The 26867-nt window shown below is 42.5% G+C and overlaps 1 protein-coding gene across 12 annotated transcripts in view; it reads right to left on the bottom strand.

The window, feature by feature from the left end:
- The window catches only part of GLI3 (GLI family zinc finger 3), a 285033-nt gene that overhangs the window by 117496 nt on the left and 140670 nt on the right, over positions 1-26867 (bottom strand). For all 12 annotated transcript variants that reach the window (XM_071215080.1, XM_058296748.1, XM_023586074.3 and 9 more), the window contains one exon: positions 14046-14151. In XM_071215080.1, coding sequence (XP_071071181.1) covers positions 14046-14151 — 106 coding nt within the window. The remainder of the gene's footprint in view (positions 1-14045; positions 14152-26867) is intronic.

Genomic DNA, 26867 nt, shown 5'->3' with positions numbered 1-26867 from the left:
TCTCCTGGTCCTGGTTTGAAGGGTATACACAGTCCTCCACTCGCTCCTTCACAAGTACCTCTTCACCATCTATTTCCTGCAGCGTACTGACCTACTGGTCTAGACGTAGACTGGGCAAGGTAGAAGAGGAGGGCACGGGAGCAAGTAAAAAGACCAAGCCCCTGCCCTCCGGAAACCTATCTTCTTCTTTGTCTGGGGAAGATAATCTGAACAATTATAGGAGCACATAGACACATGAAGAAAAATAAACCAGAAAACGGACAAAGTTAGATCAGGGGTTAGTTAACTTTTTCTGCAAAGGGCCAGATAGTAAATATTTTAGGCTTTGCAGGCCGTACTGTCTCCAGCAGCAATTCAAATATGCCACTGTTATGCTAAACATGCCAGAAAATTTCTATTCTATTTAGATAGATGAATGGGTATGGCTATTTTCCAACTTTTTTTTTAAAAAAAAAAAAAACAGGAAGTGGGCTGGATTTGGCCCATGGGCCAGTTTGCCAACTCTTGTTTTAGATGGCTGTTCATGAAAGACCTCTCTGATAAAGAGACATCGGAGCAAAGAAATGTAAGCCATGAGGGAGCAAGCCATGGGTAGGTGAGAGAAGAAGGTTCCACGCAGATACATACTGCATTCTAGTCCAACATGGCCCCATTCTGCTGGGTATAGTGCTGCATTGAAGTGTTGCTCAATATTGCACCAAGTTGATGTTTCACAATTTACTAGACCACTTTCTGGGGCTAGATATATTCAGCTGTTCCCTTGTTTGGTGTAATAAATCCCACAGCAACAGACATTGGTGGTGTCTAATTTGGAGGGCCACAGGCTTATCAGGTCAAAAGGCCTGAGAATGGATCTTTATGGCTCTTCTATACATGCCATATTCCTACCCAAACAGGTTCTTCCCCCTTGCACGTCTGCAGAGGACAGTGACAGCACAGGGACACGGAAAATTTCCATCAGGTGTTGTTAAGAGTTACTTGTGCTCATCCGGTAAGGAGGAACTGGAGTTGTAAAGTCTGACAGTGGTCATTTTCACTAGCAGAGCCCAGAGGGCAAGAGCAAGGCTTGAAGAGGCTGGTGCCTGGGTTGAAACAATAGTGCTACGAACTCCTGACTGGGTACTTCTCTGGGTCAAAGTTTGTTATATAATTAAAATGAGGCTAATAGTAATAACTCCACCACATGGTTGTTTTAAGTATTACATGAAATAATTTGTGTTCTTCAAAACTGTGCCTAGCCCATAGTAAATACCCAAAAATGTTAGCTACTGTCATTATTGTATTTTTTTTTTATGTGAACCGTCTATTCATTTCTATTTTCCTCTTATCATTGAAAGTTTTGGTATTCTTAGATTGTCCATTTAAGATTGCTAGTTTTGTTAATTTTATTTCCATGTGAAGATGACAGCAGCAAGAGATACACATTAAATGATACCCAGTCATGTACCACCACCATCAGTAATTGATTTAATATCAGATTATCAATTAGGCAGTGGAATCTGACATCTTAATGGTGCTTCAAGTATAATTTTTAAAAAACAAATCAATTTTATTGGTACATATTAATAAAGCAAATAATTCATCCAAAGTGTACAATTAGTGTTATGTGGTATAATCATATAGTTGTGCGTTCATTCCTTCAGTCATTATTAGAGCATTTGCATTATTTCAATAATACAAATAATAAACAGATATACAAACAAACAAGAAAATTCTTTACTTCTCCATCTGTTTCCCCTGTTGTACACAGGTGCTATTTCTGGTCATTCTTTGACAATTATTTATTCATTAAGCAATTTTATTGAGATCTATTCACATACCATACAATCTAACCAAACTGTATAATCAAAGGCTTTTAGTATAATCACAATGTTGTCCATTCATCACCACAAAAAATTTTACAACCATTACTCCAAAAAGAACTCCACACCTATTAGCATGCCTTCCCCAGCCCTACATATCCACCAATCTAATTTCATTGTTATCAATTGATTTATATTGACTTTTTATATAAATTGAATCATACAATATGTTACACAGTATACTTAGTTCATAGTAGCACAATCATACAGTATTTGTCCTTTTGTGTCTGGCTTGCTTCGCTCAACATACTGTCCTCCAGGTTTATTCATGGTGTCACATGCTTCACGACTTCATTTCTTCTTATAGCTGCATAATACTCCATCGTGTGAACACACCACAGTCTGTTTATCCATTCCTCAGTCAATGGAACCTGGGTTGTTTCTAATTTGTGGCAATTGTGAATAATGCTGCTGTGAACAGCAGTGTGCAGATGTCTGTTTGTGTCACTGCTCTCAGTTCTCTGGGTATACACACAGTAGTGGTATTGCAGAGTACGTGTCAAGTCTATATTCAATTTCTTTAGGACCTGCCAAACAGTCCTCCACAGTGGCTCTGTCAGTCTACATTGCCACCAGCAGTAAATAAGTGTTCTTATCTATCCACACCCCCTCCAACACTTGTAGTTCTCTTTTTAATAGTGATTGTTCTGACAGGTGTGAAATGATATCTCATTGCAGTTTTTCCCCCTCCCCTGCTCGCCCCACCCTGCTGTTTTGTGGGTTTTTTTTGCTGTCTGTGTCCATTCCCTGTGTGATCTTCTCAATCTATTTCTTCTTTTGGTCTTCTCTTTTTTTTTCTCCTCTAAGATTTGCTGGGATTCAAACCTGGGGTCCTTTGATGTGGAGAGAGGTTCCCTGTCAATTGTACCACCTCAGTTTCTGGTCTCTGCTGCACTTCACCTTGACTATCCCCTTCCTCTCTCCTCTGTTGCATCATCAGTTGGTGTGACTCACTTGTGTGGGCACTCGGCTCACCATACAGGCACTTGTGGGCATACTCGGTTTGCCATGTGGGCCAAGCAGGCACTCAGCTCACCACACAGGCATGCTTTCTCTCTTTCTTTTTTACCAGGAAGCCTCAGGGATCGAACCTGGGTCCTTCCATAGGGTAGGCGGAAGCCCTATCACTTGAGCCACATCTGCTTCCCTCATTGTAGATCTGATTTGCATTTCCCTAATCATTAGTGATGCCGAACATTTTTTCATATGGAATTTTTCTGACATTTGTATTTCTTCTTTGGACAAATGTCTATTCAAGTGGTTTGCCAATTTTTTAATTGGGTTGGCTTTTTATTGTTGAATTGTAACATCTCTTTTTATATCATGGATAGTAAACTCTTATCAGACATGTGATTTTCAAATATTTTCTCCATTGAGTTGGCTGCCTTTCCAGCCTTTTGACAAAGTGCTGTTAGGTGAATGTGTTTAATTTTGAGGAGGTCCCATTTATTTGTTTCTCTTTTGTTGCATATGTTTTGGATGTAAGGTCCAAGAAACCACAATCTACCACAAGATCTTAAAGATGTTTCCCTATATTTTCTTCTAATAGTTTCATGGTCCTGGCTTTTATATTTAGATCTTTGATCCATTTTGAGTTGCTTCTTGTATAGGGAGTATTGTAGGGGTCCTCTTTCATTATTTTGGCTATAGATATCCAGTTCTCCCAGGACCATTTGTTGAAAACACTGTTTTGTCCTGTTACCATGGACTTGGTAGGCTTGTCAAAAACTAATTGTCCATAGAGGTGAAGGTTTATTTCTGGACTCTTGGTTCTATTCCACTGATCAGTGAGTCTGTCTTTATGCCAGTACCATGCTGTTTTGACCACTGTAGCTTTGTAATATGTGTCAAGATCAAGCAGTGAAATCCCTACCATGTCACTCTTCTTTTTTAGGATGTTTTTGTGGCTATTTGGGTGCACTTTCCCTTCTAAATGAATTTGGTAATTGCCGTTTCTATTTCTGTAAAATAGGCTGTGGGAATTTTTACTGGTATTGCATTGAATCTATAAATCACGTTGGGCAGGATTGACATCCTCACAATATTTAGTCTTCCAATCCATGAACATGGAATGTTTTTCCATTCATTTAGGTCTTCCTTGATTTCTTTTAGCATTGTTTATTGTTTTCTGGATATAGGTCCTATACTTCTTTGGTTAAATTAATTCCCAGGTATCCAAGTCTTTTTGTTGCTATTCTAAATGGATGTTTTCCCCTAATTTCCTCAGATTGTTCAATATTAGTGTACAAAAACATTACTGATTTTTACATGTTTGATCTTGTATCCTGCCACTTTGCTGAATTCATTTATTAGCTCAAGTATCTGTGTCATAAACATTTCAGAATTTCCTAAATATAGGACGACATCATCCACAAATAGTGAGAGCTTTACTTCTTTTCCTATTTGGATGCCTTTAACTACATTTTTCTTGTCTAAGTGCTCTAGCTAGAACTTCTAGTACAATGTTGAATAACAATGTTGATAGTGGACATCCTTGTCTTGATCCTTATCCTAGAGGGAAAGTTTTCAATCTTTCCCCATTGAGTACAATGTCAGCTGTGGGTTTTTCATATATGCCTTTTGTCATATTGAGGAATTGTCCTTCTATTCCTACCTTTCAAGTTTTTTTAATCAAGAAAGGGGATTTTGTCAAATTGTTTTTCTACATCAATTGAGGTGATCATTTGTTTTTTTCCCTTCAATTTGTTGATGTGGTGTTTTACATTAATTGATTTTCTTATATTGAAACAGCCTTGTATACTCAGGAATAAATCCCACTTTGTCATGATGTATATAAGCCTTTTGATATGCTGTTGGATTCAATTTGCAAGTATTTTGTTGAGAATTTTTGCATCTACATTCATTAGAGAGAGTGGTCTGTAATTTTATTTTCTTGTAGTGCCTTTATCTGGCTTTTGTTATTAGGGTGATGTTGATTTCATAAAATGTACTGGGTAATTTTTCCTCCTTTTCAACTTTTTGGAAGGGTTTAAACAGGACTGGTGTTAATTCTTTTCAAAATGTTTGGTATAAGTCACCTGTGAAGCCATCTGGTCCTGAACTTTTCTTTGTTGAAAGATTTTTGACGACAGATTCAAATTCTTTAAATATGATTGATTTAAGTCCTTGTATTTCTTGTAGCATCAGTATAGGTTATTTGTGCATTTCTCAGAATTTGTCCATTTTATCTAGGTTATCTAGGTTGTTGGCATACAGTTTCTCATAATATCCTATTCTGATCCTTTTTATTTCTGTGAAGTCAGTTGTTACTTCTCTCCCCACCCCCCCCCCACCCCCCTTTCATTTCTGCATTTATTTGAATCCTCTCTGTTACTCTAGTTGGGAGTTTGTCAATTTTATTGATCGTATCAAAGAACCAGCTTTAGGTTTTGTTAATTGTCTCTATTTTTTGTGGTTGCCAATTTCATTTATTTCTGCTCTAATCTTTCTTTCTGCTTGCTTTGCTGTTCTTTTCTAGTTTCTCCAGTTGTTTAGTTAGATCTTTGATTTTAGCTCTTTTTTCATTTTTAATACAGGTGTTTAGGAATATAAATTTTCCTCTCAAGACTGCCTTGGCTGTATCCGTAAGTTTTGATAAGTTGTGTTCTCATTTTCATCTGTCTCTATATACTTACTAATTTCACTTTCAATTTCCTCTTTGACCCAGTGATTATTTAGATGTGTGTTTTTTATCCTCCGCACATTTGTGAATTTACCTCTTTCCTGTCTATTATAAATTTTCAGTTTATTCCATCATGATCTGAGAGGATGCTTTGTATAATTCCAATCTTTTTATATTTGTTGAAAGTTCATTGTGACCTAAATGTGGTCTATCCTGGAGAAAGATCTGTGGGCATTTGAGAAGAATGCATAACCTGCTGAGTTTGGATGCAACATTCTGTATATGTCTTAGGTCTCATTCATTTATCACATTGTTCAAGTTCTCTGTTTCCTCGCTGATCTTCTCTCTAGTTGTTCTATCTAATGATATGAGTGGTGTGTTGAAGTCTCCAGTGATTATCGTAGAGATTTCTATTTCTCCCTTCAGTTTTGCCAGAGTTTATCTCATGTATTTTGGGGCACCCTGGTTAGGGGCACAGATATTTATGACTGTTATAAATTCCTGGTGGAATGTCCCTTTTATTAATAACAGCCTTCTGTATCTCTTAAAATATTTTTTGCATTTAAAGTCTGTTTTTTCTGATAGTAATATAGCTACTCCTGTTCTTTTCTGGTTACTATTTGCATGAGTATCTTTTTCCAACTTTTCACTTTGAGCTGGTTTGTATCCCTGGGTCTACGGTGAGTCTCTTCTAAACAACATATGGATGGCTCATGTTTTTTTAACCATTCTGTCAACCTGTATCTTTTGATTGGGGAGTTTAATCCATTCACATTCAATTACATTACTGTAAATTCATCATTTACTTTCACCATTTTATTCTTTGGTTCTCATGTCATATCTTATTTTCGTCTGCCTTTTTACTCTTTTGGGTATACTTTCTGCTCTTCTTTCTTCTATATTCTCCTCCACGCCTCTCTCTCCTGTCTTTTTCTTTCAGGCTCTAAGGCTTCCTTTAATACCTCCTGCAAAGGTGAATTCTGTTTTACAAACTCTTAGTTTCTGTTTGTGAATATTTTATACTAACTTTCAAATTTGAAGGACAATTTTTCTGGATAAAGAATTCTCAGCTGGCAGTTTTTCTCTTTCAGTATCCTAATTGTATCATACCATTGTCTTCTTGCCTCCATGGTTTCTGATGAGAAACACATACTAAATCTGACCGGGTGCCCCTGTATGTGATGGTTTGCTTCTCCCTTATTGCCCTCAGAATTTTCTCTTTATCTTTGACATTTGACATTCTGAGTAGAACATATCTTAGAGTAGGTCTATTCAAATTTATTCTGATTGGGGTACACTGTGCTTCTTGGATATGTAAATTCATTTCTTTAATGAGAGTTGGGAAATTTTCAGCTATTATTTCCTCAAATAATCTTTCTGCCCCCTTTCCTTTCTCATCTCCTTCTGGAGCTCCCATGACACATATGCTTCTTGTGTTTCATGTTGTCATTCAACTCCCTGAGCCTCTCCTCAATTTTTTCCACTTTTTTCTCTTCAATTTCAGCTGTTCTGTCTTCAGTATCATCTATTCTTTCTTCTATCATTCTGAGTCTGCTGTTGTATGCCTTTAATGTGCTTTTGATCTCACCTATCATATCTTTCATTCCCATGAGTTCTGTTACTTTTATATTCAGGTTTTCAAATTCTTCTTTGTGCTCACTCAATGACTTACTGACATCCTTCATCTCGTTAGCTATATTGTCTCTGAACTCATTAATGTGATTTTGGAAATTTGTGTGCATCTTGTTAACTGGTTGTTTCAGATCCTGCATCTCTTCTGGGATCTGAATATTGATATATATGATATATTCCTTTTCTTGAGTCATGTATTCCATTTTCTTAGAATGGCTTATAAATTTTTGCTGATATCTAGGCCTCTAATTAGGATGGTAAGTTTACTCAGATGCTCAACTTCTCTCTCTTTTTTTAGGGATTGGGTCATGGTAGGCTGTGTGTTACTGTTCTTTGATTCTTGTTCAGCCTGGTCTTGTAGGATTGTCCCTGTTAGTTGCTCAAAACTAGGTGAGCTCTGGACCAAATAATGGGTTGCAAACTCATTTCCTAGGGCCTTGGGGAGGGAGGCTATAAAGGCCGGTAACCTCTCTTATTTACTTTTCATTTCCTCATGTGCACTTCCTTGTTCTGCCAGCAAATGGCGTGCCTGATTCAATGTCTGATTGGAGAGAGTGTTGCAACAGGGACTGGATCAATATGATAAGAGGTTCCTGCCTGGAGGCTAAGTGCCTGGTAATTCAGACCTTCTCAGAGACAGTTCTCCAACCTTCCCTGGCAATCTCCTCCCTTTTCCCAGGTAGGAAATAATTCCACTCCTGTCTGTGCCCTCAAAAATCAGTCGTGGTTAGTAGAGGAGATTGGGAGGGTCATATATCTTTAGCCCCTTGCTGGCTACCAAGCAAAGAATGACACAGCCTTCCCAGCCTGGAAGGGCTCCTGGGACACAGCAGACCAAATCTGTGGGTCAAAAGCTGAGTCAACCTTAAGCTGTGTCTCTCTATATCCCCTTTCCTGGGGAGGTGGGTCCCTGGGCCCCCTTTTGTCTGTAGCTGCTGGCCCAGCGGCCTGAGTATTCAGAGGAGTCTTTAGTGTGGAGGAGTGGGCTGGCAGTAGCAGCACCCACTTTTAACTCACAATTTTGCCATCACTATTCTTTTCCTTTGCCCCTCTCTCTTTCGGTCAGTGTCCAGCCTTCCCTGGTATCCAAAACCCTAGAAGATTTTTTTCTACCTTTTCTTCCTGTCCTCTAGCTATTTTTCTGGGAGAAGAGAGTCCCGTGTCTTTCTGGTCTGCCACCTTCCCTAATACAATTTTAAGTAATGATTAAGCTTTGGATTTTGAGCCTTCAGTGTGTTACTTTGGTTGGCATGAGATAAAGCAACAAAAGAAAATGATGGCCATAGCAGTGGCATAATAAACCTTAGGCCATTATCATCATTGAAAATCATATTTATTTAGTTGCTACTAGTGTGTAAGGCATAGACTCAGCCTAACAAACATAAAGAGATATGCATATGGTCGTTTCCCTAAAGAGATCTAATATTTTCAGGAGGGGAGTGGCTGTGCAGCTTTAGATAGAATATTTGATATAATCTGTTATGTCATTACATTTTATCAGTCTCAATATAGTTTATAGTAGAGCACAAGCACTAGAGGAGGAGAATCTTCCTTTATTAATTTTAAATTATACTATTAAAATATTCCAGATTAGCTATGCCCCAAACGCAATTATAATGTTTTGCTCTATCTCCATATATTACTGGAGGCTTCCCTGGAAATCGAACAAACGAAATCGCTATTATTGGCTATGGGCCCAGCATAAAGTTTTAAGGAAGTGGTTATATTGAAAGTTCCTTTTAAATAAATATGATATTTGCTCCCAATAAGCACACAAGAAAGATGCTGAATTCAGGCTCAAAGGAAAAGATGGAGGAAGATAAGGAAGGGAAGTTGGTAGTAGCTCTGGTCACATACTACTTCTTTCTCTAAGCTTTAATATAATCTCATATCTTTTCTTAGAGCTTTCTCTCCCTGGGAAGAAATGCCTTTATTCATTTTCCAAATTTGCTGCTCATCTCCATGCTCTTTTCCCTAAAAGGCAGTCACAATCATGGGGGCAAAGTCTTCCCTATGTTCAAAGCACTCGATTTTACAGCTAATATTCACTCTACCATGAGCAGAGTCCTCTCCCTGAGGCGCAGGCTGGGAGCTGGACCACTTTTGAGGAAAGAACAACTCTCCTTACTTAGGTGGAATAATTCTAGTGAATCAGGCAGCCTTGGAACAAGCCACATTTTCTCAACTAAGAGAAAAATGAGCTGCCGAGTAGAACAGAACATGATTGCTCATTTCCCCAAAGAGAGCAGATGAAGCTGGGTTCTGTTTTGTTTTTTTAATGGATCAGTAGAGTAGATGGTGAAATGCTACGGCCACCTGCAGAAGCTGACTTGGAATACAGCACTGTTCACATCCCTGCAAGGCAAACACAGCTCTCTGGTCAATTGGTAAAGAGGTCTGTAGTACTTGAATGATTTTAATGGATTAATGACGAAGGAGCCTTGTTAGGAAAATGAATTACACTGCTCTATATGGAGCAAATGGACAGTTAGAAATTCAATTCATATTGGTCCATAAATTAGAAAGCCTTGGCTCAGAAAGGTTGTATATGAAAGACAGACATTTTTCCCAAGTAAAAATTCAGAATGAATGAAATGAAGTTGGAATGTAAAACTACTTTACAATTTAGGTTTCTACATACACGCCACATCTGCTTTTAAAAAAGAAGCATGTGTAAATGGTTCTGACACCAAAAACAACAAAAAGCAATTATCAAAAGCACACATTCTAAATGCCAGAGAAAAAGTATTTTCTCCATTCAGATGGAAAGTAGTCAATAGCAAATATAACTGACTTCAGCAACAAAGCAAAGGGATGGTTATACTCCAGTTGTCTCAATTTCCAAGCGAAATTTTGGAAATAAGTAGTAATTTAGTCTAGGCGGCATCGTTGACTCCTGTAGAATACAGCAGTGCCTCCTCGAGTTAGGCAAGCTACAGCCCTGATGCAAACAATTCAAGACATGAAATACAGTGATGTCCAAAAAGTTAAAATATACCCATAAAATTACTGCCTCTGCTATGTGTATATAGATTAGATTCTGGATCTGCCATTAACCCCCCTCCCCCAAATGATCTCAGTAATATAAGAGAATGAATATCACCCTGATATTTTTTCCAAAAAAAAAAAAGTTATTTTTTGCTATATGGCTTAAGAAAACATAGCGTCTGTGATCCTAGCAAATGATTTGAGAGATTGATTGACAGTGAGAGAAGGGAAAAGACTCTAATTTCCTAGCGGGCATAAGCCTTGATGGATTCAGTGGAGAATAACTTTTAGAGTAAAAGGGAAAATTCTCCATATCAAATGTTTCTTAATTTTCAAACTGGTTGTATTAAATAAACACAACACAGATTAGTACATTTTATACCTCCCAGTAACAACTCAAGGAAAGATGATTCTGACATCTATGTCCTACTTGTATAAAATGTAAATCTAAATTGATGATTTTGACTTAAGAAAGGAGGTGCTAATAAATTCTAATATTATTTTCAGGGCTGTATTTGAAGCCATTTAAGTTACTATATTCTCTTTACACTGCTTAGCCATAAATTGTCGATAACACTGTGGGATTAGGTAGAATAAGCTGAAGGTATTCCATTTAACAAAGTGGTTTCTTCAACACAAACTGACACATTTCCGTACATATTTATAAGGCTTGGTGGTTATTATTAGGCTGTAATTGCAGTTGTTCTAACACCTAATAAGCCATGGTTGGGAAAACAAAGGCAGGTTAATTTGTGATTTCCTCTACTCATTCAGAGGCAAATTAAGTGTCAAACAGCTAATACGGAACATATTTCATTTTATGAGATTTTAATTTAATTCTGCACCATATCGTTGATGCCTTAATATAGGGTGGTTTATCTAAAGAGAGGAGCAATTTATAAACCTCTTTCAATAGAATCTTTAATGATAGGATATGATAGCATAATTATCACAGCGCCTGCCTTCCTTCTAAACAGAGCTCTGTCGGCATTTCCATCATCACAAATCCTTGTGTTTAAGAAACTTACCATTTAATTTTTAAAGTTGGCACCAGAAGAACAATCGTGTGTACAAAACAATGAGAATATCCCCATGTGTTGTCTTCTTATAATTAAAAATATTTATTTTAAAAGGTTAGTAAGCTCACTTGACCTCGTTTTCTATGGATACAATTAAAGACAATTACGCAGCAAGCATATTGGAATTCAAATCCTATATGAAGTCATTTTGCTTTTCCAGGTTACTCCTTCACCCCTCAGCAAAGACGTGCTTCCAAGATTTCAGTTCTCAAGCCCCATTCTAGATTATCCTCATCTTCCGAGATGATCACAGACCTCAATTTATTAACACATCAGAAGGGGCAAAAGCAAACAAGGGACTTATAATTGAGCTAGACCAGAAGAGACACACTGTCTTTCTCATGCTCCCAATTGCCTCCAACGTTTAATATTCAGCACTGTTTGGAGTGCCATGCTTTTTACCCTTATTTCATTGAACAGTTCGTGCAATTTGGGGAGGAACGGCTTTAAATAAAATCAAGACAGGGTAAGTTGCCAGAATTCCCAGCACAGGTGAGCGCAGGCAAAGCAAACACTTTGCCCCAGACTGGACCAGCTCGAGCATGCCCTGAGCACTGCTCACGAAGTGCCTGGAGAGCGCCAAGAGAGCAGGGGACAGGGACTGCCAGCCGTAAATGGCCAGGCCTAGGAGGAGCTGACAATAAACATAACAAGGTGTTACAGAGGATCAGCCCCTGGGTCTGCCCGCCACGGTGACATGGGACTGAGGCCTTGAGGGTGACGGAGGCCGTTGAGGGCACTGGAAAGGCACAGGGTGTGAAGCAGCCAGCTTCCCGGTGCCTAGCTCACAAGCTCCTGGGCGCCCTCCCCCAACCTGGAGCTCAGCCCCGGGGCACAGCTGGCACTCCTCCAGGGAGAGCAAGCAGGCCTAGGCTGCTGTGCCCACAGCAACCGCCCTGCCACCCAGAACCTAGCAGGACTTCTCGCCAGGGTCTGGGCCCTCCACCCGTCTAACTTGGTGACTCCTCAGTAACTACACTTTTAGGCTGCTAGAGAACAATTTTGTCCATTGCTGCGAAAGTCCACCAAAGCTTGGCTGAAACAGCAGGAAGTGCTAAAAACTGTTGAAAATCCAGTTCAGCAGTCACGCCTGAAAGGCAAAAACCTCAAGCCGTCTAAGGAAGCTTCCTTGCCCCAGGATTCTCCAGCCCTGCCCTGCCTTGCCTCCTGGTCCTGTAATCACTCGATGATCTTGCGCGTTTACGGTGGGCGCTCAACAGGGGCTTGCTGTTAGTACGTGTCGTCAAAGAATCGAGGTGTGAGATTTTGCCGGACAAAATTCATATTTGGATTTAATTACAAGGCAAACTTGAACAAACTGGGAGTTTTATCACCCAAACTCCATTTAAAAAAAAAATTTCTCTATAGCATGATTTTGGAAAGAGTGAAGAAAAGAACTCCATAGGAAGATCTGATTTGAATTAGAACATCACAGAGGCTGGGGTCTGGGAGGAATTAGCCATCCACGTCTCCAAGGGCTATCTGGCCCCTGCTTGCTCCGCGCCGAGGGAGGGCAGGCCTCATCTGAGACCCATGCAGTCCCATCTGCGCCATAAAACCTCTGTATAATAGGGTGAATTACATGTCATGTTTCAACCTTAATTTGGAATTTCCTTCCCTTTGTATAGGGAGTTTGAAAGTGGCCTCTTAGTTTTATTTGAGCTTACTTTTAGCAGGCTTTCGAACCCTGTAAATACTTACTTGTGTTCCAGCGAAACATCGAAGAATAACTCACAAGTTTCTGTATTCTCTCTCTATAAATACCCACTTCACCTTTAACGCGTATAGAAGTCTGCAACACAGATTTATTACTTACCTCCAGGCGAATCTGCTCTGAAATTACAATTCAGTAATGGGAGATGGATCCAAAAAACTGTTTGGTAAAATATTATGTGTGTACTTGGGCATGTAGCTAGGATTGTTAATATCAATTAATTCTGTTCACAGAGGAGGACTTGTTTTAAAACAACTTCATTTTTCTTTGGCATATGTGTAATTACACAGCTGTAACGAATAGCCAGAGAGATGCAATCTACCATCCAAGCAACCAGTGTTATTCTTCAAAGTATTATTTGTGCTTCCAACTTTACTGTCTTAGAATCAAGGGTGATTATTAGATATGACTAAATGTATCTATGAAGACCTTAAGAGAGGGGCAGCCCCTCCAGGGTGTGGCTCCAGTTTTTGTAGTATATGACAGTTTTCAGGTAATACTACAAAAGACGACTGCTTTGGTTTGTACATCTAATGGTCGTCTTTATTGTTTTTCTCTCCCAAACCAAGTATGATAATATTTTCTTCTTCCTTTTCTAACGTATGCTTTCCCCACCATTCTCTCCTTTCAGCTTTGCGTAAACCATGTGCTCGATCGCATTTGCCATTTTGGTTGGGTGACACTCCCATCAATCAAGTGACTGTTGGTGTGCACACCGCAGGAGCTATGAAAATTTACCATAAAAATTTCATTACGATTCATGGTGATCCCTGGGACAGCACTTCCATGTAACAGACATTTTAGCATGAAAAACTTTGAACCTAATCTCGACCAAACACATATTCTGAGCAGGAACTTTCCATTAGGTCTCTACTTTTTACTTTCGTATTTACAGCCCACAGCACACCCGTCAGCAAAATATATAGGAAATGCTTGCCAGCCACCTAGTAGAGCAGGCATTTCTCGGAAACCAGCTTGGATCTGCTTCAGTGAATCCAGAAAAGAGAAAGGCTTGCTGTATTTCAAAAGTAAATCTTATACTTCTATCACATCTTCAAAGCTCCCGAGATGGGCCATTAAAAATAAGTCGGAGACTGTAAACGCTGGCGCTGCGTCCCATCTCATCGCCAGGCCGTCTTGATACTTACACGTGCAGCGGAGGAATGGGCGACGGGTCATAATGGTAACGGCCCTCATGATGCCTTGCATCAATTGGTACGGGAGGATGGAACGTGGGGAAAAGGTGAGGAGGGTCTGGAAAAGAAAGAAAGTCCAGTCTATATCACATGAGAACGTAGCACCACCATCCCCATTCATGAAGCTACACAGTTCCCACATCTTCTCTTCTGACTGCTGAGCGAGCTTGAGAGGTTCCAAGGGGAAAGGGAGGGAAGATGAGGGGGACACAGGGCATTTTTAGGGCACTGGAACTGTTCTGTACGATACTGCAACAACAGGTACATGTCATCATACATTTGTCAAACACTATAAAACTGTACAGTGCCCAGTGTAACCAAAACGTGACATGTAGACCTTGATTAGCAGCAATGCCTCAATATCGGTTCGTCAAGTGTAACAAATGTACCACACTAATGTAAGACGTTATTAATAGGGGAAAACGTAGGTGGCGGAAGGGTGGGATACATGGGAGTCCCCTAGACTTTCGATGTAACTTTTCTGTAATCTAAAGCTCCACTAAAATAAAGTTTACTATTACAAAAAAAAAAAAAAAGTGTGGACAAAGTCTTTAGAGGCAATTCTGAGGTTCCCTGACGGTTTATAAACATATAACTGTGTTAATCATACCGACCCCTAGAAAGGAGAGCCTATGACTGCCACACAAACCCAGGCAGGAAAGCAAGGAGAAGACAAACAGCACCTGCCTCCAGCTGTGGGAGACAGAATGGCCAGGGTAGGAAGGGCGAAGAAGGGAGCCACAAACTCTCCAGGCACAGTATCTCAGCACACACACTGACTTACTGGGAAGGTGTGTGGGGGGGGGGGGTGGGGGGGGGAGGCTGCCAAGGGAATCCGAGGCAAAGACATGGTAACCTAAATATCAGCTTCTTTTTTATCATGCCCATGATGCTTTTTAAAGGAGCTGTCCTTTCCAAAGTCCTTACTAGATGAATCTATGAATAGATACACACCAAGACACACGTTCAGATGCATGCTCTGCTCGCCCTCCTTGGCTCCAGCCTGGGTTAGGTCTAGATTTGGTACAAGAGCAGCGAATCCCATAGGTTGGCCAGAGAAATTTGATATAGCTTGGCTATAAGAAATGAGCTGATCACAGAAAGCAGAGTTAGAGCCCAACTCCAGGAATTCCTGCCAACGCTAGCAGCCCCCTTGGACCCAGGCTCACCACCTCCCCTGCCTGCTCTGCACCAGGCATGGTGCGCCACGCTTCCTGGATCCCTGTGTTCACATGTTTTTACCCGAAATAGCTCCCCTCTCCCATTTACTCACAGTAACTTGCACTGTCTCTTGCAAACCAAAATATCTAACTCAAATCTGAAAATTAACTGTTTGTTTTAAATACTTATTCACTAGAAAAACTGAAGCATTTAAAGAGATTTTATAGCCAGAAGCATGACTGAAACCTTGTATCTTTGTCCCCAAGTTTCAAGAAGCACCATAAAGCGATCCAATCTCTGAAAATATGGCAAATATGTTAGAACTCGTTATTCAAATACCATCCACGTGGCCCTCCTGCAAGGCTGCACTAACCCCCAAAACTGCTCCTCAAAATCTCCAGGAATTGGTATTTACACCAAACATGTTTTTAGTTATTTCTGAAAGTGTGAAGATTTTGCCTTAGCCCTGAGGGAAGCAGATTGCAAAGGCAATTCCAAACGAGTCACTCAGAACATGTCTTACACGATCACTGTAAGAAACGGCTACAGAAGCTCCACAGAGGGCCTGGGAGCCGAAGTCAAAGCCCTAATTCCAGCACTTTCCCACCCACTCTAGAACCTAGAAAACTTCTGAGTGGAAGAGGACTACTGTACTGAGTCAATCACTGTGTATTTTGTGCTTGTTATAAGAAAAGATTCAAGTCCCAAAATATAACTCGCCTTGGTGGGAACTTGGGGATTAGTATAAGATGGGAAAAGAAACCATTATGACATTGCTATATCATTGCCACATACTATGATATACACAACATTGCTGAAAATCTAGCAGGTAAGATTATAAACTATTTGATCATTTATCACACTTCATACATTTAATATAGCCCATACAAAAAAATCAACTTCATTTTAAATGTACCACTGAAGACTTAATATTAAAGGATCTGGGAGTTAATTCCTCTGTAATACAAATTCCCTCAATAGCTTTTATGTTTGAGCGAAACAAAAAATATAAGCATAAAGTATAAATAGCATTAGGTTGAAAGTTTATCCAGCAATCCTGGCAAATTCAGGGTCCCACAGAACACAGTAGTCCTAACAATTAAAAGCCACCAACCACCATCCCGCCTTGGGAGCCCAGGCAACCTATTTAATTTAACTGCTTTGAAAGAAAATTATTCTAAGATACACTACATACAACTGTGCCTTCTTAAAACAATGTAAAACTCAGGGGAGTAATGTTTTTCACTTATTTAAAGCCTGACCGGGAAGCGGACTTGGCCCAGTAGTTAGGGCGTCCGCCTACCACATGGGAGGTCCGTGTTCAAATCCCGGACCTCCCTGACCCGTGTGGAGCTGGCCCATGCGCAGTGCTGATGTGCGCAGGGAGTCCCGTGCCACGCAGGGGTGTCCCCCGCGTAGGGGAGCTTCATGAGCAAGGAGTGCGCCCCATAAGGAGAGCCGCACAGCGTGAAAGAAAATGCAGCCTGCCCAAGAATGGCGCTGCACACACGGAGAGCTGACACAACAAGATGACGCAACAAAAAGAAACCCAGATTCCCAGTGCTGCTGATAAGGATAGAAGCAGTCACAGAAGAACACACGGTGAATGGACACAGAGAGCAGACAACTGGGGGGGAGGGGGGAGAAATAAAGAAAAAATAAATCCTTAAAAAAATAAAAAAATTAAGCCTGATCCATACTTAGTAAAAGTTTGCTGGTTTTAAATTCTGAAACAATTCCAAATCAATGATCAAGTTGGGGGTAAGGGAGAGGACCACGAAATACGGTGACAGTTTTTCTGTCTTCCACTCAGTTCAGCTGTCACTGCTAAAGCAAACATACTGGCCTCCTGCCGACTTCTTAGAGAACTAACCTTACTAGAACTTTGAATGAATTAAGCATTCATAAAGTTTGACCCACTATTTTATAATAGTGTATTCTGAGGGACACTATGATGGTGTTGGAAGACATTTTTACTTCTTTACTTCTTGTCTCTTGGCTGTGTTCTCCCTGATTAAATTCTCTCCACCAAATAAGTGGGTATAAACTCTGATTTTCTCTTTGTGGTGCAACTAGGAATTATAGTACAAATCCACAATTTTTTTCATAGATGCAGGGCTCAAAACATGTGATTTGCTCCACATTTGATAGATGCCTCATATATCCAGGCAGTAACAGTCATTATCTTTCATATGAGTATTTCTAATGAAGTTGCAGAGATTATGTGCACAGGAGTAAAGACCAGCCAGTTAATCCCAGAAAATCAAGGGTAGCCATGCAGTATAAAGTCTCTTCCCAAAGGAAACCCTTCTTCCCATCTCAGCCACAACATGCCATCTTTTCATCTTCAAGAAATTATTCTGGCAGGATTTTAATTCTCCCTCCTTTCAGAATGAAAGAGAAAATGATCAAACACTGCAAAAATATTTGAGAGGAAAATACAAAAGGCAACCACTGGAACATTTAGCAGCCATTTCTCACAGCATTGACTCTATAGCATTTTATGAGTTTGAAAGTTATAGCCGAATGTAAGTACACTGTGATGCATTTTGTAACACTTTTTGCACAAAGTGTTTATTAATGACCCAAGGAAGTTTATGCATTTTGCATTCTGGAATTAAGTTTAAATAAAGAACAGAAAATCAATGGATATGATCTGATTTAACCAAAGACATCTGGTTTTACTTTTTAAGTGTTTTACTGTTTCTGTTTGTTTCCCTCTTGATTTCATTTAAAATAACGTTTCCCAGGCCGCTGAGGTTTGCACAATTATACCTCATTTGGGCTATCAGCGGAAATCACACCTTTTAAGCCACTTTTTTTTTGGAAAAGGCGATGGAACATCACTCTTTCAATTTAGGCTCTGCTTGGCCACAGCTTAATGGTAAAAATGAAGACAAAAAACAGATGAGCATGTCCTTTTTATATAGGTGGCATCACATGACATTAATTTTAACCCATTTCTTTGAGGAAAAAAAAAAAAACGTATCCTCAAATGCTGAGTACTTCCCCTTGCAATCTGGCTTGTCGTTTCAATGCGGAAGATGAGCAGCATATTCCATCACGGACCCAAGAAGCTGAACAAGAAAACCCACATGACAAGACAAGGCCCGTGTCGCCGGCAGCACCATAATTATCCACCTCCTGGTTTATTATTTACACATGAGCAGCGCAGCTGTGGCGCATCATAACTCAAGCGTATGGGTAATAAGTTACTGCGCTGCAGCCATCTCCTGTTCTGGCCCTTGACAAAATACCACATGATGACTTTTCCAAAGTCAGGCTAAAACTGCTGAAGCAGAAGCAAGTGCCACTAAACCTGGCTCCCTCCTATTTATCATACAATTTCCTGACTGATGGTTCCACAAACCAGCTGCTAAGTGCTGTGTACTCTACTGTCAGCAAACTAACGGGCTAAATGGAAGACAGGGAGAATAATGTGCAGAACCGGCGGAATCAATTTTAGGGAGGGAATTAAAATTCTACCAGGTGGGGAGAGGCTATGGAGCAGTGGTAAGCAGTCAACTATACATGCTTATGGTCGCAAAGATGATTTATTACAGGCTCGGGAGAGGTGGGACTATTGTACCAAATTCCTCCTACACCACACAGAGATTTGAGGAGTGCGTATCATCTAAGGCCTGAGTGGAATAGCCCTTAAGCCCTATAAATAAGTAATTGGCTTGACACATGTTTAAATTGCAGCGCACAGTAAAAATATTTGGGCTGGGTATAGTTGTCAGTACTCGATTTCACACCAGCTGTCACCATGCTGACTATTAAGGGTCTCATTAGGAATGATAGGCATTGATTTTTAAGGTCTTTTCACAACAGCCTGGGTTGATCATAAAACCTGTAGCCAGAGAATAACCAAGGAAGACACTCTGAGATTTATCTTCGGTTGCATCCTTCTCCCAAGAAATAGTTTTCGTGTCCTCCGGCTATAAGATCTCTCCGATGCCATCCTGGGGAAACTGTCTTTTAAGGTCTAAAATTTACATACAAAAATTGTAGATTAAAAAAGAGAGATCAAAGTCGGCTCAGTGAGTGCCCTTAAGGAGCAATTCGCCAAATGATACTTGAGTGGCCTGAATGTGCCCAGAAAACAGGATCCAGAAGGATAAACGGCAGGGCGCCAAATTTCTGAGTTTCTTTAAATACCAAGTGGCCTGTACTTTGGTTTTGGAAGTTCTTCTAGACCAGAACGAGAGGTTATTTTCCTGTCGTTTGGGTCGGCCCTAACCATAAGAATGTCCAGGGCCCACAAACCCACTTAATCACCTGCCATCAGAAGAAATATCAGAGAAAACCATACAGGGGAGCTCCTGTGCTACATCCACTAGGCTACACCAAGATACCCATCCAGTTTCTGCTAAGTGCTGGGTCTCGAGAGGGGAGAGACCACGCTGCCAGGGAAGCGGCTCCAATGACATGGTGACAGGGCTGCCCAGGTCCCCAGCTTCCTCCCATCTGGGGGCATCCCCAGCGTCACGCGCAGAGAGGACCTTCCCTAGGGCTCAACAGCGAAAGGGCACCGCCTTCTGGACGGATTCCAACACCAGGCTGACTCAGACAGCCCTGTTCTTAGCTCTGGACAATACGCCAGGAGGAGACGTCAGGGCCCTCCAATGACACCCCGGGTGTGTCTAGAGCAAGGCAGCCGGTGGCACTCTGCGTTTGCACTGAGCCAGAGCGAAGGGGTACCGCCCCTCCGGGACCAGCCTCAGACGTGCCAGGCATCCCCGGGGAGCAGCCCACGGAACACGGCGTGGAGTAACGGGAATCTCCTTTATGGTCTTACACGCATGTGGTGTGGGTTTCAAACTTCTCCAGAGTCCTTAGTGTGGATCATCTGGTTTATGTGCATCTCCATAATGAGATTCAAATTTTAAGAAAACACAGTTCCAGAATCTTCTAGAAATCTTGCAGATGGCCTGCAACGAAGAAATGAGCTATTATTTTGTCACTTGATACGGTGGCAGGAGACTTACTATTGCCCATGGGCCTCCTTTTGTAAATTAGGTTTTCCTGGAATACAGCCACACTCGTTTGTTTACATATTGTCTGTGGCTACAGTCACACTACCAAGGCAGAGTTGGCTAGTTCCTACGGAGAACTCATGGCCCACAAAAACCTAACGTATTTAACATATACGGCCCTTCACAGAAAAAGTTTGCTGACTTCGTGCATGAGTACAACAATGAAGCAATTTTCAGAAATTTTTTCCATTTCAGAAAACACAAATTTTATTTTTAAAAATGTATGGATGCATGTTTTTGAAGGATAACACATAAATACAACATATTTACATGCCAGCTTTCCTTAGATGCTAAATCGAGTGACTTAAAATATTTAAGTCACTTAAAAGGTGGAAGAGGGGAGGAAAGAAACTGAGCACATGCCATGGGAGCCGTGGACCTGGCCGCTCCTCACTCCGGGGCATCACGAGATTTTGCCTCCCCAAATGGTCTCCACCAACAGGCAAGACCAAGGGAGCTCCGAGAGCCCAGCTCCCTTCTCTTTGGAATTCTCCCCATGAGGTTTGCACCTGCTCTCTTTGCTCGGTGCATGCTCGGGGGCCAGCTCCGGGCAGAGACCGGCACACGCTGAGGGGAGGCAAACATCCTTATTCTTACAGCAAGCATAACTGAAGATACTATGCAATAGACCAATATACATGTGCACAAAATGTAATTCCCCTATCATTAGGAAGTACTCTGAAGTTCATCCTCCACTCTAACAGGCCCCGCACAGCCGCCCGCGTCCTGCCAGGATGCGAGCATCTTCTCGTGGGCACGGTGGGGTGCCTGGACCCCTTGGATTAGCTGGTGCAGCTCCCTACGACCCGTTCCCACATCGCTCCGCCCTGAGACAAAGCGGATAATGGTGGGTGCTCGGCAATAACAACTCCACGCCGGGACTTTTCCAAAGCGTTGCATGGTCCTTTCCCACCAAGGAAATGTTTGATGCTCCAGTGAATTCGGGATACTTGAGTAGGCTGTTAATACCCGTATGGAAAAAGCTCTTTGACTTGAGAGGTTGGAGGTCAAAAGTTTAAAAGCTCGTGACAGAAATGACAGGGGCCCCTCCGCCCCCCTCCCGGCCTTTTTTGTCAATAACATCAAAGGCCTGGCCTGTTCTTAATGCTATTATTGTTAGGCCTTCAGAATCCATTGAAATTCCAGCATGTTTATTGCACACTGGGAACTTTAAAAGGCCCTACTGTCTTGTCCCTTAAACCCTGAATTCCCACTGTCTATGAAGCATCATTATTTGCAGGAGCACACAAAGCTTTTAAGCAAAGAGTTTAAGTGGTTCTTTAACCATGATTGTAAAATAATAAAGCAGACCAAGTGGCTTGCTTACAAGGATGAGCAAGGAAATCAGGGAGAAGGGAGAGAATCTCCCACTGCTTATGGAATTAAAAAAAAAAAAAAAACACCTGAAGGCCAAGTACCAAAACTCCTCTCGTTTTTCTTCCCCTGCAATCTTATATTATCCACAAGGCACATCTTTTACACATGCCCCTGAAGACACTGGTTATAAGAGCATATACCAAACATTACCATTTGAAGGATTATAAGATGTCTTTCTGCTTAAGAATGGTGCCCTAACAGCCAGCTATGGCATTCACACCTAGAATTCTCTACCTTTAGCAGAAGAAATGACCAAAGCTTGGAAATTCTCATCGACTGAGCCCTCCTCTGGTCCATTAATAATGTTGAATTTATCAAATTATTAGACTGGAAGCATGGGCTCATAAAGGTGGAATTCAAAGGAAAAAAAAAAATCAAAACCCATTCACATTTACCATGACATCCCTCGCCTACATCTCCACACTACCTACAGCTCCACCTTTCTTGAGATGAAAAGCCAATAAGGCCAAGCCACCAGGCAGCCCTTTGCTTACAAAGGCGCATGTTAGACAGAAGAGAACACCTTCTCAAGTCCATCACCCAGCCTGCTGCTGTCCCATCCTCGTTTCTGGAGGCCACACAGCCACCTGCATGTTGGTTCAGAACTCCTGCAAGCTCCATGCCCCACAGCTCATGGCTGTGAGCTCCCCCCTTGGTGGACACCCTTCTTCTCCACCTCTTCCAGCTTCCTATCTTGACCCTTAGCTTGATTCCCTTTGGAATGCTGAATGAAAAAATTATCTGATTCATCCTTGAGATACTTGCTCCCATGATAAATGGCCTTGGATTCTAAACTATACCACAGGTAACTCACCCTGAACCACAGCTTCTGGTTAGGACACCCTGCCAAGCCCACCAAGGACAGAGGACAGACATTTCCGTGTTCCCGCTCCACGTCTGTCCTCCAGGAGCCAAACTGCTCTGAAGTATCCAGGAGGGATTTAAATCCAGAACCCTGCTTCTGGATTGAGACCACGATGGATCAACAAACCTTCTGGTCTATTCAGGTGGGCACTGTTGGGGACACTCCTTCCTAGAGAGGCCAATGCCCATGACACTGCTTTCACTGAGCAGGGGTCCCTGCCCACCCTGCCTTGAGGCTCAAGCTCTCCCACCCACTTATCCTATTGACACCAGGGTCGCCTCTCCTACCTCCGCCCCTGCAGTGATCCTTGACAGATACACTGCCTCAGAGGGACTGACTGACGGGTCCCTCCCAAGACCCTCCACAGTGTACACAGGACTTGGCTCTTGTCACATTCCCAAAAAGGCCCAGGCTCTTCCTAAACAAGAAAAAAGGGTGGGGAGTGGGTTATAGAGCAACCTCTTATGTTTTTTGCTTTTTTATGTTTTTTAATGTAATATTCCTTGTGATCTATTAACTTTAATTAAAATATATATATATTTCTTTTATATATAAAAGAAAAAAGGGGAGCTCTACATGGTCTTACTGTAATCTCTATCTGGGTCTTCTCTTCCCTCTCCCCACAGCAACCCCTGGTTTCTAGATAAACTCCCCAGGACAGAGTCTTTACAGACCGTATTTGGTAGGTGTGTAACCTCAATGATGTCAATTTACTCCCAGGGCAGGACAGAGAATAGATCTACAGGATATTCTTGCGCCTGCATCTACCTGGGTCCATACCCACAGCCCAGGACTACTGCCTCCCTGTACGCACATGCACCTCTCCTGGTAAACCGTGGACACACAGTCTCAAAAACAATTCCATCGTGTTTTCTCAATGAGCTTCCACTTCTCAGAGAGTGGACTCTAGGCACATTTCAAAGCTGCTTCTCACGCTAATTTGCTATTTTTCTTATAGCAAGCATTAATAAAAACATGTTAAAGAGCAATACTATGACACCTTCACTACTCTTAAAACAAGCATGGAGTTGATCACTGATACTATGCAATAGTCCAAACGGATGGTGGCCCACTGGCCACCTTGGAGCCAATATGTATTTGCACAAAATGTTATTCCCCTATCATTAGGAAGCCTTTAAAAAGCCATTCTTCCCTCTCAGTTCTCCCTTTTCCAAATTCAGGATAATGCCAAACACCAGCACCTACCCTGGATGTAGGCTGTCACCTTATAACACAATACCTGGCTGGCACACCTTTCCCAGGGCAATTCATCTACTCTCCAGTCTGTCAATGGCGACTGAAAATGCTTCCCCTTTGAAATCATGTATTTATAGATTTATATACAAATAAAAGTGAGACTAAAATAATAACAACACAGTTTTCCAGCAATTACAGCCACCCTTGTTTATTCCACGGAGTTGTTCCAAGGGGTCAAGTGGCAAAGGTAAAGACGGTTCATACATTCTGAAGTCCTCACAATTAAGGTGCTGTTGTTACTTTCTTATCCCTGCCCCTGCCCATTCCAGACATCCAAGTTAACATTGATAGTCAGCAACTTTACATGGGTATTTTCAGCTTCGTAAATCTGATTGCTCAGCCCAAGATATGGGAAGTGGACTTTTTTTTAAAAAAAGATTTATTTTTTATTGATTTCTCTCCCCTCCCTCCCAGTTGTCTGCTCTCTGTGTCCATCTGCTGTGTGTTCTTCTGTGTCTGCTTGCATTCTTGTCAGTGGCACCCAGATTCTGTGCCCCACTTTTTCTAAAAGATTTTTTATTTATTTCTCTCCCCTTCCTCGCCGCCCCGCCCCCACCCAATTTGTCTGCTCTCTGTGTCCATTCGCTGTGTGTTCTTCTGTGTCTGCTTACATTCTTGTCAGCAGCACTCGGAATCTGTGTCTCTTTTTGTTGCATCATCTTGCTGCATCAGCACCACTCCTGGGCAGGCTGCACTTTCTTTCACACTGGGCGGCTCTCCTTACAGGGCACACTCCTTGCGCGTGGGGCTCCCCTACGAGGGGACACCCCTGTGTGGCACGGCACTCCTTATGCACATCAGCACTGTGCATGGACCAGCTGCACACGGTTCAAGGAGGCCCGGGGTTTGAACCGTGGACCTCCCATGTGGTAGATGGACGCTCCATCCATTGAGCCAAATCCGCTTCCCAGGAAGGGGTCTTCATGCCTTAGTCTTTAGTAAGTTCTGCCAGGATGTCATTCTGTCCCCTGAATTTCAGAGTCACCATGCGCTGCCCTCAGGGGAAGAAAAATAACTACAGCCTTAATCCATTCAATTAATAAATAGCTGAGCACTTGCTATGGGCTAAGGACTACCATAAACACTTTCTATATGTATTTTATTTATACCATGTGACAACTCAAGTATTGATGTCCCTATCACACAAATTCAGAAACAGGCAGCAGAGGCATTAAGAAATTAGAGCCAAGGTCACTCACTTAAGAACTGACAGGGCTTATTCAAGGCACCTGACTGCAGAGCTCAAAAAGTACAGGCAAGAATCACTTCCTGGGAGTGAAAGCTCTGTAGCTGCCCAAAACCCCACCACTGGCTGGGCCCTGCTCCCCCCACCTCCCCATCCCCACCACCCCTCATCCCGGAGTTCAATGCCGGGCCGTTGCCAGCTTGAAATTCTTAAAAATTTTCTATCAAAGGGCCCCATGTTTTCATTTTGCACTGGGCTCCGCAAATCAAGTAGCTGACCTGACAGGTATCCCCACTTTCAACCTTCACTGTTTCACCCGTCCCAGCAAATAAAGCTAGAAGCCACTAAAAGGCTTGTCAGGGATGCACCCACTTTATCACTCACACCCCCGTCACCCCGAGGTCCTGAGGCGGGCATAGGGCCAGCCCGCCTTCCCGGGAGACCAGGGAGCCCACCTCGGCTGGCATGGTCCGAGCCAGTCGCCCCGGCAGCTCAGGCCCTTCTCTCGGGCACCCCTGCTCAGCAGCCAGCAGCCAGCCCCATCCCAGCCCCCTCCCAATCTCCCTGTGGTTCTGCCTCCCTAGCTGCAAGCCAGGGCCTTTGACGCTGCTAACAAAGTCACCCTGCCCTCGTGCGGCCTTCCGGAGGGCTAATTGGGCTTGTTTTAATCAAGACTGAATAAAGCAGAAGTCCCCCCACACATAAATAAATCACAATTACTAAGTGCGAGCATCCAGCCGGGTCTCTCCTCCCCTCGTGGCGGCCGCAGAGGATTTCCTATGCCAGGCCCTGCTATCACAAAAGCCCCAGACGCAGGCTCGACAATATCCGCTCACTCGACTTGGTTTATTATTTAAACAGTTCCTTAACGACTCTTCCCCGGAGGTGAGCACCGCCAAACTGTTTTCCTTCCCTTCACAAAGCAGATATGCATGGCTTATTTGAATGTCTCTGACGTTTACTTTAGTCCCCGGTTAAATACCCTCTACCACAGAGTCAAACAAACAGTTCACTTCATTAGAAAGGCAAACAATTTAGCCAGAGAATACCAGCACTTGAGGGGAAGCGAGCTGGGCAGGGAAAGCCTCTGCCCCAGGCAAACAGGGGCCGGGTGCTCCGCAGCAGCTAGGGGACCTCCACTTCTAAAGCCTTTTCACAAATACTTCACACATTCACTTGTAATTAACAGATAACCCTGAAGGGATTATCTGCCAAAGGCCCCTGAGGATTATCCACACTGCCTGCTCTGGGGAAGGCGGAACCGAGAATGCACACCTTTTTCTCCTAAAAATGCCACCTGATAAAGTCATCTGGAAAAATACGAAAGTGAGCAGCTATCCCCAGTTGCAAACAGCGAGGCAACACTGCCCTGAAAGAATGCCCATCTTAGCAACAGCTCTGCACTTCGGAAAAACCCAGAGGCAGACGCAGCCAGTGGAGGCACGAATGGAAAGTTCCAGACAGGGACCAGGTGTCCCCGGTGATGCGGTTCCTGAAAGTCACCACGACTGGCCTTAGAGCCAAAACTGACGTCTAGTCTCAGGATCCCAGCTCAGGAGCTGGATGGAATCAAAGTTTTTCCCATCAGAGACTTGGACACATGGTCATGTGCAGCAAGAAGGCGTGCTTCCCAGCAGCGGCCACAAACCCCGGATGGGTGCTGCGCTGCCCGAGGAAGCCTGGAGCCATCTATGGGCAGCTGAGCCCTGATGTTCTGCCGCAGCCCCTGGCCTCGCACTGGAGACCGCTTCCTCCAGGCCTTTGGACTCAGGGCCTCACGGCAAGCTCCTCAGGTGATCAAATAGAAACAGCATGCCACCTAGTCCTGCAGGGCCCAGGAAGCCATTCTGAGCCCATATTTTAAAACGGAACGGCTCCTCTCTTCTCTT

Source organism: Dasypus novemcinctus, chromosome 5, assembly GCF_030445035.2.
Source record: "Dasypus novemcinctus isolate mDasNov1 chromosome 5, mDasNov1.1.hap2, whole genome shotgun sequence".
In the NCBI taxonomy this organism is placed as follows: Eukaryota; Metazoa; Chordata; class Mammalia; order Cingulata; family Dasypodidae; genus Dasypus; species Dasypus novemcinctus.
The sequence above is the reverse complement of the archived record's forward strand: the minus strand, read 5'-3'. Positions and strand labels throughout refer to the sequence as shown.